The 12,394-nt window shown below is 42.1% G+C and overlaps 1 protein-coding gene across 2 annotated transcripts in view; it reads left to right on the top strand.

The window, feature by feature from the left end:
• cpeb4b (cytoplasmic polyadenylation element binding protein 4b) overlaps positions 1-12,394 on the top strand; it is a 128,556-nt gene that overhangs the window by 74,824 nt on the left and 41,338 nt on the right. For both annotated transcript variants that reach the window (XM_034178066.1, XM_034178065.1), the window contains exon 4: positions 9,426-9,476. In XM_034178066.1, the coding sequence (XP_034033957.1) occupies positions 9,426-9,476 (51 nt within the window). The remainder of the gene's footprint in view (positions 1-9,425; positions 9,477-12,394) is intronic.

Here is a 12,394-nt window from a genome sequence, read left to right as displayed (position 1 = left end):
GCTCGATCTTGATGATCTATATCTGATGGTCTAAATTGAATAGCACAGGTGTACTTTGGGTGAATCCTGGTTATACAAAACTATTTTAGCTCTAAATTGGCAATGCATGTGTTTTGCCTATGATGTAAAATAACTAATCAAGTTGTCATTGCCTTTAACTATTTACTGTATTTTCCAGACTACACATAACACCATAGTATAAGTCCCACCTGTCAAAAATGCATTGTGAGGAGGGGTATATATATATATATATATATATATATATATATATATCTCACAGGACCTCCCACACTAGTTAAAAAAAAAAGTGAGATACTCTGGAAAAGTACGGTAAAAATCACAGTCTAACAATCAATCAATCAATCAATTTTATTTATATAGCGCCAAATCACAACAAACAGTTGCCCCAAGGCGCTTTATATTGTAGGGCAAGGCCATACAATAATTACGGAAAAACCCCAATGGTCAAAACGACCCCCTGTGAGCAAGCACTTGGCGACAGTGGGAAGGGAAAAACTCCCTTTTAACAGGAAGAAACCTCCAGCAGAACCAGGCTCAGGGAGGGGCAGTCTTCTGCTGGGACTGGTTGGGGCTGAGGGGAGAGAATCAAAAAAAAGACATGCTGTGGAGGGGAGCAGAGATCAATCACTAATGATTAAATGCAGAGTGGTGCATACAGAGCAAAAAGAGAAAGAAACAGTGCATCATGGGAACCCCCCAGCAGTCTACGTCTATAGCAGCAGCCCTAACTATAAGCTTTAGCAAAAAGGAAAGTTTTAAGCCTAATCTTAAAAGTAGAGAGGGTGTCTGTCTCCCTGATCTGAATTGGGAGCTGGTTCCACAGGAGAGGAGCCTGAAAGCTGAAGGCTCTGCCTCCCATTCTACTCTTACAAACCCTAGGAACTACAAGTAAGCCTCTTGTTCTCGTCAGAACAAGATCTAAGATGTGATTAAAGTGGTGGGTGGACTCATTTACATTTTGAGCAAAGCCAGTTGAGTCTAATAATAGATTAAATGCAGTGTTGAGGCTGTCATTCTCATCTGTGTGGATGTTAAAATCGCCCACTATAATTATCTTATCTGAGCTAAGCACTAAGTCAGACAAAAGGTCTGAAAATTCACAGAGAAACTCACAGTAACGACCAGGTGGACGGTAGATAATAACAAATAAAACTTGTTTTTGGGACTTCCAATTTGGATGGACAAGACTAAGAGTCAAGCTTTCAAATGAATTAAAGCTCTGTCTGGGTTTTTGATTAATTAATAAGCTGGAATGGAAGATTGCTGCTAATCCTCCGCCTCGGCCCGTGCTACGAGCATTCTGGCAGTTAGTGTGACACGGGGGTGTTGACTCATTTAAACTAACATATTCATCCTGCTGTAACCAGGTTTCTGTAAGGCAGAATAAATCAATATGTTGATCAATTATTATATCATTTACTAACAGGGACTTAGAAGAGAGAGACCTAATGTTTAATAGACCACATTTAACTGTTTTAGTCTGTGGTGCAGTTGAAGGTGCTATATTATTTTTTCTTTTTGAATTTTTATGCTTAAATAGATTTTTACTGGTTGTTGGTGGTCTGGGAGGAAGCACCGTCTCTACGGGGATGGGGTAATGAGGGGATGGCAGGGGGAGAGAAGCTGCAGAGAGGTGTGTAAGACTACAACTCTGCTTCCTGGTCCCAACCCTGGATAGTCACGGTTTGGAGGATTTAAGAAAATTGGCCAGATTTGTAGAAATGAGAGCTGCTCCATCCAAAGTGGGATGGATGCCGTCTCTCCTAACAAGACCAGGTTTTCCCCAGAAGCTTTGCCAAAGAAGAAATGACTGTCCTATACAGGCCCTAAGGTCCACTGGGCAGGTGCTTATCCCCAGATACTGGAATGTGAATTGGATTAGATTATATGACTCCTCCTGAACGAAAAGCCAGTCCATCACAGGTTACTTCCCCAACCAAGGCCAGTGCCCATTGACTTTAATTGGCCTGGACTAGTACAATGCTGATCAAGTGTCTTCTCCAGGGGCACAGAGGGGTAGCCTACCACACACACTTGAAATTGAACTTTGGCCTATAGGTTGATTGTCCCACTCCTATGCCATAGAGTCACCTGCTCATCGGTTTAACAAAAAAAAAAAAACACACACAAAACAGACCTTCCGGGCAAACTACTAACGCTGAGAAACGTTCTGAGCGGCAGACACTTCAATATCACCTCAAATTTATTTCAGCCCGGCTCCCACTGGGCTCAACCATATCCAGCTGTGTTCTAATGTTCTCCTGTCAAACCTTTGTAAGTCTTTTCTCAGTATAAAGAGTGAATGAAAAGTTACTTCATTAGCTGTGGTTGGTATCCCAGCTCCAGCCATGCTGGCACAGATTTCTGCGACTCTTAGAACCAAGAACTTGGCAATACAAGTTTTCTTCTAAATTGCAACCTCAAAACCTTTACTTCATGTGGATTTTGGAGATTATATAGTTGTGAAAATTACATTGACTGCATCAGAAAGGTTTATCAGAGAAATATTAACTTTAGTTTTGTTAAGATGCAGTAAGGAATGTTGAATCACAGGTTGTTTTACATTGTTAATCTGAGAGACTTATCATTTTTACCATCTCATTTTTTTCCTTTTGTATAACACATGCACATAGACATTTGTTATTTTGCTTTCTTCAGTGTTTTTACAGCAGATTTTTTCCTGCAGCCAATTTTTACTGCTTTGATATAATGGGCCCTGTCTTAAACCTGGGAAAATGCCTCACACAGCCCAAACGCATTGATAGTTTCCGTCCAGCACAGTTGTCATGTGTATGCCCTCTGTCTGCATAATATTATGGAAAAAAAAACTTTTTTAAAAATGAGGTGCGGTTGGGACAGACCTCGTGTTGATATTTTGCATCATCAGAAAGTGTAGGTGCCTTATACAACAAAAGCTGGCCTAAAAGTCCAGCCCCATATAAAGATTACAACAATAAGATGCACCATACATATAAGCAGGTTTACAACACACTTGCACGCTGACTGCACATATCATCACTTCTCAGGGCCCAGTCACACGGCACACGGCAATAGCTGAACGAAGGATGAAAAGTCAAAGTCACAAATCAAGAAAAGGTGGACGAATGATCCTGCACCTTTCCCATCACCAAAAAGCCTGCAAATTGAGTGTCAAAAGGAATGAAACAAAACCGAAACTAACCAAAGAAAAACTAAGCGAACGTCAACCTCGATACTTTAAATGAAAACAAAACAAAACATTCCATGATGACATGACCGATAGCGGGTGTGAGATCGAATGCAACCAGCCCTGTTATGTCTGCAGTACTTGCAGGTGTGGTATTTGGTTGTCTTAACAGGTGAGACATGGTTGTCTTCACAACTATCATGTGTGTGTGCACACACAAGCCAGCCACATATGGTTGAAACATGCACAAATAGTTAAAGTAGTTGATAAAACGTTCTTACAGCTATTGTTTCTGTGTGACAACGTTGCTTTTCATCCTACACATGGACGAGTCATCAGTGATACAAGGATGTTATGTGCAGCTCGTCGGAGCTTTAGTTACTGATCCGTCCAGATATCATCATGTTTGTGCAAGACTAATTTTAAACTAATTTTCCGGTCAGCGGTCTCTCTCTCTCGCGCGCTCTCTCGCTCTCTCTGTCTCTTTACCTCTCAGAGACGGGGCTTTATCAGTTTAAAATATGAGGTACAAGTGAATTTAAAACAATTCAGTGAAATCAGAGTAAAGATTTGCAAAATACAGAACCCCACCTTGCTGCCTCATTCTGACAGATTGACATCAATGTGTTAACTCATACAAAGTCTTTCACTTGCATCTGCTTACCCAGTACAACAGCACTGTGCACCTGGTCCAATCCAGTGTGGCTGACCGAACGGTCCTCCCTAAAAAATTGGTCCACCCTGTCTTCACTGTGCATGCACATCTGAGACTGAGTCTCTACGCCCAAAGCAGTCAAAGGGAATAATGTGATTATTAACCATCAGATGACAAAGTAAAACCTCTTAAATCATTGTAAAGTCAGTTTTAAGCAGAAACGAGGCCGTTTAAGAAGAAACGAGGCAATTATCGGTGACTCGCTACTGACACTCCGAAATGACGTAGGCACAGCAGCACATCTGAGTCTGACGTGCTGCTGTAGTGCTCTGATCGCTTCCCCCATCTTTTATTATAAAATAATGCTGAATTTATGTGGAAATGATTGTTGTAAAAAAGCTTCAGATAGCTGTTGCTGAGATTGATGATGACTGGAGTGCAGCTATAAGCAGAAACGAGGTGATAATCTGTGAATTGCTGGTGATGCTCAAATTACACTGCTGAGCTCCGAAATGACACATGCGCAGTGAAGGCAGGGTGGACTGATTTTTAGGGGGGACCGTTGGGTTGGCGACACCGGGTTAAAGGGAATTTAAGTGCCACTTTGTTGAGAAACCAAACGCCGTGCCTAATGAACATATTAAATCCAATCGATTTGTGCACAATAGAGGATGACATTTTTCAGGAATTCCTGTGGGTATTCCTGCGGGATGGGAGTCAAAATTTTATCAATCCCGTGATTGGGATGGGACGGGAATAAAATGAACGGGAGCGGGCAGGAGCGCGAATGCCAAAAATATATGATTTTCATCTATTTAAAACAACCATGCTGCGTTCACACCGGGCACGATCAGATGCTACAAATTCGTGGGGTTCGCGTGGTGACGGACGCGCCTCCTTCGCCCGGTGTGTCGCTCTGCTTTTGCTGCGAAAATTCTCCGCGGTGCGTCATCAAATAAGAGGAGCTTCCATTCCGCTCGCTGGCTCCGGTTGTCCGTCAACATGACGGACCTTGATCACACGGAGCGAGTTGTTGTGGAAAGCTCCCAATACAAGGAGTATCATTGTTTGCTGCAGGAGCTGAGTGTGGATGACGGCGGTCCTTCCACCTCTGCAGGACCCAGTTTGAGGACCTCCTGTCCCGTTCACGTGCGCACATGTAAACAAAAAAAAAAAACTCTGCTGCCTGCTGTGGGACTGCAGCTTGCTCTTCCCCCAAAAACTGTCATAATTGTGTTTAGAAACCAGTTACCATTTGTTTTATTATACATCTGTGTAGTTAATAAGTAAAATAACCTCCATGGATGATTCGCTCGTGCACGCACGTAAAATAAAAATAAAAAGAAACTCTGCTGCTTGCTCCAGGGCTGCTTCTCGCCCTTTCCCCAAAAAAACGGTCATAATTGTTTAGAAACCATTTGTTTTATTATACATCTGTGTAGTTAATAAGTAAAATAATCTCCATGGATGGTTCGCTCGCGCGTGCGCGTAAAATAAAAATAAAAAGAAACTCTGCTCCTGCTGCTGTGGTGCTGCTGCTCGCTCCAAAAATTCTGTCATAATTGTGAAATAAAGGACAAAAGAGACATAAGTCCTGCTCACAGGCTGCTACCAGAGACAGGACATGTTCACATCTTCAGTCAAACTCCAGACATCTCCACGTCACTACAACCCCTGGCAAAAATTATGGAATCACCGGCCTCGGAGGATGTTCATTCAGTTGTTTAATTTTGTAGAAAAAAAGCAGATCATAGACATGACATAAAACTAAAGTCATTTCAAATGTCAACTTTCTGGCTTTAAGAAACACTATAAGAAATCAGGAAAAAAAATTGTGGCAGTCAATAACGGTTACTTTTTTAGACCAAGCAGAGGGAAAAAAAATGTGGAATCACTCAATTCTGAGGAAAAAATTATGGAATCATGAAAAACAAAAGAACGCTCCAACACATCACTAGTATTTTGTTGCACCACCTCTGGCTTTTATAACAGCTTGCAGTCTCTGAGGCATGGACTTAATGAGTGACAAACAGTACTCTTCATCAGTCTGGCTCCAACTTTCTCTGATTGCTGTTGCCAGATCAGCTTTGCAGGTTGGGCCCTTGTCATGGACCATTTTCTTCAACTTCCACCAAAGATTTTCAATTGAATTAAGATCCGGACTATTTGCAAGCCATGAAATTGACCCTATGTGTCTTTTTGCAAGGAATGTTTTCACAGTTTTTGCTCTATGGCAAGATGCATTATCATCTTGAAAAATGATTTCATCATCCCCAAACATCCTTTCAATTGATGGGATAAGAAAAGTGTCCAAAATATCAACGTAAACTTGTGCATTTATTGATGATGTAATGACAGCCATCTCCCCAGTGCCTTTACCTGACATGCAGCCCCATATCATCAGTGACTGTGGAAATCTAACGTAGTTTTTTTCTGTTTAGGTGTTAATGATGGCTTTCGTTTAGCTTTTCTGTATGTAAATTCCATTTCCTTTAGGCGGTTTCTTACAGTTCGGTCACAGACGTTGACTCCAGTTTCCTCCCATTCGTTCCTCATTTGTTTTGTTGTGCATTTTCGATTTTTGAGACATATTGCTTTAAGTTTTCTGTCTTGATGCTTTGATGTCTTCCTTGGTCTTCCAGTATGTTTGCCTTTAACAACCTTCCCATGTTGTTTGTATTTGGTCCAGAGTTTAGACACAGCTGACTGTGAACAACCAACATCTTTTGCAACATTGCGTGATGATTTACCCTCTTTTAAGAGTTTGATAATCCTCTCCTTTGTTTCAATTAACATCTCTTGTGTTGGAGCCATGATTCATGTCAGTCCACTTGCTGCAACAGCTCTCCAAGGTGTGATCACTCCTTTTTAGATGCAGACTAACAAGCAGATCTGATTTGATGCAGGTGTTAGTTTTGGGGATGAAAATTTACAGGGTGATTCCATCATTTTTTCCTCAGAATTGAGTGATTCCATATTTATCTAAAAAAGTAACCGTTACTGACTGCCACAATTTTTTTTCCTTATTTCTTATAGTGTTTCTTAAAGCCAGAAAGTTGCCATTTGACTTTAGTTTTGTCATGTCTGTGATCTGCTTTTTTCTACAAAATTAAACAACTGAATGAACATCCTCCGAGGCCGGTGATTCCATAATTTTTGCCAGGGATTGTACATATTCAGTCCCTGATTGGTCATCGTGGTATGACGAGACAAAAAAGTTTGTTTTTTTTCAACTTGGGGAGGAGGGCAACGCAACGTGATGCGACGCAATGCTGCGCCACAAACGCGCCAATCGCTCAAAATCGCTTAGAGCAGAGACCATGCATTTACCACAGATCTGAGGTTAGAAGAACGAACCAACACGAATTACATAACGGTCACCGAGCACTACATCCACAATTGGGAGATGTCAAACCGCATCCTAGTCACGAAGACATACGGGAGTGGGATGGGAGTGGGAGTCATCTTTACAGGAGTGGGATGGGATGGGATTTATTTTTTTTACTCCAGTCCAGGATTGGGACAGGATGGGATTTTTTTTTTTTTTTCTGGGATCAGGATGGGATGGGAGTGAAAATCCACTCCTGTGTCATGCTCTAGTGCACCACACTCACATTTCTGCTGGTATTTAAAGTCTGGCAATATACGCTGATGATGTCCTTCGTTGGATCCACAATACCACAAAACCACTTTAGGTCCTAGATGGCAACCATCCAGGCAGACAACCGGTCCACTCCCACATCTCTAAAATAACCATCTATCTGCTGCAGCCAGGTGAAATGTGGGTATCCCCTTGGGATTCACCAGCTACTGGGGTCTTAAACACTCACACCTGTGCACTGCATTATGCACAGAGAAATGCACCAAATGACCAAAATATCAAAGCTTCCAACACCTAAATAGCAGAGTATGCTCAGACACACCCCAAATGGAGTTGCTCCATCTTTGTTACTCATTTTTTTTAATCCACCATCAAGATAGTCTGTGTTACACCATATCTCATCTCATGTTCTGTGTCATTTCGTTTCTCATGGACTACAGACAGCTACAGAATGTAAAACTAAATTCCTTTGCTTTATAATTATAGTCCAGATTTGGGCGGTGATGTAAATGAGTTCTTTTTACCCCCCTCTCTTTCCACACTGCAAACCTAAATATTATAATGAGCACATTTTCTTTGGAACTCTGTCTTCTCCAGCTGTTGTTTGCTGTCACGCACACAACTTTACACAAATGCAACACATATATTACACATTTTTCTATGCAGAATAGGTATTGTGGAGCAAAATGAGAGCAAGAGAATGTTTATAGTGGAAAGGAGGCTTTGAATGGCATCCAGCATTGTCTTGACTGACAGAAAAGATCCCTCTGTTCAGCTTTCACACACACAAGCACACACACACACCACCACCACCTCTGTGTGCATGCCTGCATATCCTTCAGTCCTTACTGTGCTCCCCATGTACTCTCTAAACAGCATGCAAATCCACATCAAACTCATGATGATATGGTGTGCTGATATGTACGCACACATGATCTCGCCATACTAAACTCTGAAAATCTAGTATGATAGCATGGGTTCAGCTGATCTTTGCTTTGGGTGGTACACCTACCAAAAATCACGTCACTAAGCTCAATTACAGCAAGAGTTAAGCTCGAGTCCTGTAGTGCAGTTGAAGAATGGAGATTTATGTTTAACATAGCTTGGTACCTTGCTTGTTATTTCAGTATTTTAATGATCATTTGATTTTGTACCTTGATGCCTGTAATGAATGTGTTCTAACAGAAGGGATTCTCTATAAGCGTTTTGAGTTTATGGGGCAACGAGTGACGCAAAGGGTGGACCGTCCTGTTTACTGTAATCTCCTTCCCAGTTCTGTTAAGCACTACATCTACAGAGTGCTGTGGAGGAGGGGCTAAAAGACCGCCATGTGACCACAGCATCCAAATGCACCAATAACAGGGCGGTCCATACCCATACTACTACAATGGGTCTACTATTTCATCCCTCTGCAGTAAGCAGGACTTGCATAACTTTGAAGGTTGTTTGGCATCACATGTTTTTATGTGGGTGTGGGCGAGAAAGGCCTAGCAAATGGCTTAATTCAAATTGTATGATATGCAGCACATAGTGGTACACATAATGAAATGGAGGTCAGTGTGTGTAAGAGAGAGAGAGCTGTTTGGTGTCCTGCACATGCTCTGCAGTCTCGAAATAAAAGGTGGTTGGAGCCAAAGCTCAGTGTGATGTCTTGCTTTATGAATTAATTCTTTTTCCAATCACTGAAATGTGATTCTGCTATGTCTAATATTTCTAAAACTTCCAAAATGGAAATTAAATGCCAGTCTTGATGTTTTCACAGAGCAATTTGATAAGCATATTATTCTAAAATCATAGCTATCATAAAAAAATACTTCTACTTTATTTGTACCCTTATTTGTCTTAAAATATGTTTTTGTTTTGAAAAAAGCTACATATTCGATGACACTGAAGTGGTCAAATACTAAAACTGTGTGTCACACGTAGGTGTACGTATGTGGGCCCCATCATGTTGAATAATTCTGTTCTGTGTCCTTGTGCAGGTCGTCTGGGGTTTCCCCATCCTGGAGGGGACAGCCCTCTGCCCCTTAATGGTATGTATAGTAATGTATTAAGGTGTCTGAAGGCCCACTTACACAGCAAATCAGGAATCAATTCATTATCTTGAAAATGTAATATTGGCTGTCAATTGATCGTGACCGTGGTACACTTGGTCATAAGTTGATGCCAGTAATGGCTTGTTCTACTTTGATTTATCACTGTGCATGCATAACAGAGAAGACAAAACAGTGGAACATCTATTCTGATAAATCCCACTGCTTGAGGGTGGGCCACTGTCACAGCATTAGGTACACATGTTTCGGTTGTGTCTGGCCAGTATGCTTTGGCAGAGTAACACAAGTATCTCTATTAGCCATAGACTGTGTGTGCATGAACTAATTAATTAATCTTCTGTGCTTGCTTACTCCAAGCAAGGGTCACTGGGGATGGGGGGGCTGGAGCTTATCCCATCAATCATAATGTGAGAGACAGGGTACCCCCTTGGACAGGATACCAGTCTATGGCAGGGTCACATTTAGACAAACACATTCACAGTCCCACTCACAGTTGGTTTAAATTTTCCAGTTCACCTTATATGCATGTGGCCTTGAAGATGGGAGGAAGCCAGAACATTGAGAAGGGAATGCTGGAAGAACATGCAGACTCTTCACAGAAAGGACCAGATGGAAAGTGATCCCAGGACCTTCTTGCTGTGAGGCAACAGTGATAATCACTAAATCACCACCACTTTGTGTGTATATTTAAATCATATATATTTCATTGAAGATTGTATGAATTCAAGGTAATTCTTGTTTTGTGGGTCAACTTCATTTAATTTGTTAATATACATGTATTCTTGCATTTAAGGCCTACATCACATTCCCGTAAAAAGTTAGGATGCCAAAGGTATTTCAATATTGCTGTTCCTTTTTGCAACATTTAAAAGCTGTTTTGACGTTGAGGATAGCAAGCGATGAAGCATTTTAGGGTTTATCCTTTTCCTGCAAACACATCTTAAGGTGTGCGACAATACATGCTCGCTGTTTTTGCATTTTTTGTTTAAAAATGTGTCACTTATCCTCTGTTGGGAACAGGTCAGGGCTGCAGGCAGGTCAGTCCAGTACCCATACTCTATACTACTGCAGCAATGCCTTTGCAGAATGTGGCTTTGCATTGTTTTGTCGAAAAATGCTTGGACATCCTTGGGAAATTATGACATCTTGAAGGCAGCATTTGCTCCTCTATAATCACAATGTACTTTTCTTCATTAATGCTACCACCACAGAAGTGTAAATTACCAAGGCACTGACATAACCCTATACCATGAAAGACGATGGGTTTTGAACTTGTTGCTAATAACAGTCTGGATGGTCTTTTTTGTCCTTGGTCTGGAGGACAGTGTCCATTTATTTCACAAAAGTTTTGCAAGCCTGCTTCTTCTGACCACAGTACATGTTTCTGCTATACAATTGTCCAACCTGACAGAGGTGTCAAATCCAGCTTCAGAAAGTAAAAGTCTAGCCACATATTTGTTCCATCTTCCCAATAAACCAGTTGATTGTAATTAGTTCAGCTCTTCAGGCAGGTGAATGAGCTGATTATTGAGATCACCTGTTTTAGGTGCACAGGTAGAAGCAACACATGGGAGGGCTTTTAACTTTCTGAAACTGGATTTGACATTTCTGCTACCCAAATGATTGTGGGCTCAGAGGAGTCAACAAGGTTAACATAAGGCTTTTTTCCCCCCACACTGGAAAGTTTTAAGTGGCATTTGTGAATTTAACTGTATTTTAGTACTTCACAAAGGTTTCCCAAAGTAATCCCTTGCCCATGTTGTTATTATCAGCTATTGGTAAATGATAGTTGTTGATGTAGCACCAACATCAAAGAGGTGTACAGGTGGCAGTAGCCATATATGTGTCACCTTAGATCGAGAGTTACGAATGTAACTACGGTTCTATGAATTCCGGATGACCTCCAGAGGGCGGTGCTTTAGCACCTGGATAACTACATGTGCGCAGCACAGAGGTTGAGAATATATACCAACAAAGTCACACCGTTGAATGTGACCTGGGTGACGTCACTGGTTGTCTTTATATACCAGACGCACCCAGCGCTCGCTTCTTTTCGGAATGAACTCGCAAGACTCTGAGTGACAAGCAACTCTGGCGGTCATCCGGAATTCATAGAACCGTAGTTACATTCGTAACTCTCGTTCTATTTCATTCCTCCTGACCGCCAGAGGGCGGTGCTTTAGCACCTGGATGACTTAATACCAACAAGGTCACGAAGAGTCACACTCACCTCGCATCAGCAGTGGGGAGTGGAGGCAGACAACACTGCCGAAGTCACCGCAGGAGGAGCGGCCACATTCAGTCTGTAATAGCGGACGAAGCCCACGTAGCAGCAGCACAAATATCACTCAAAGGGACACCTCTCAGTGCAGCCCAGGAGGTGGACACCCCTCTGGTGGAATGGCACGTAACCTTAGGAGGCTGAAGACCTCTGGACCTGTATACTTGTAAAATGGCATCCACGACCCAATGCGAGAGTCGCTGCTTTGAGACAGCACAGCCTCTTTTGTGATCACCGTAACACACAAACAGGGCATCCGTTTTCCGGATCCCGGCAGTCGCACTAATGTACTGCTTCAACATTCGGACAGGACACAGGGAACCTGAAACAGATAATCCTGGATCAGAATGGCTGGTTAACATGAAAAGTTGAAATTCTCTTGGGTAAAAAGGATGGATTAGGCCACAGCGTAACCCCAGATCCGTCAGAATTCCATCGCAAACAGTCCCCAGCGACTGAGGGCATGGAGCTCTCCCACCCGCTTAGCCGAAGACAGTGCAAGTAGAAAGGCAGTCTTCACTGACACCCATTTAAGATCAGCACTTTCAACTGGTTCGAAAGGGGATTATCTTAAACCTTCCAGGACTAGAGGAAGGTACGCGTGCAAGCCTTGGAG

Source organism: Thalassophryne amazonica, chromosome 9 (assembly GCF_902500255.1).
Source record: "Thalassophryne amazonica chromosome 9, fThaAma1.1, whole genome shotgun sequence".
Taxonomy (NCBI): Eukaryota; Metazoa; Chordata; class Actinopteri; order Batrachoidiformes; family Batrachoididae; genus Thalassophryne; species Thalassophryne amazonica.
Note: the sequence above shows the minus strand (reverse complement) of the source record. Positions and strands in the feature narration are given on the sequence as shown.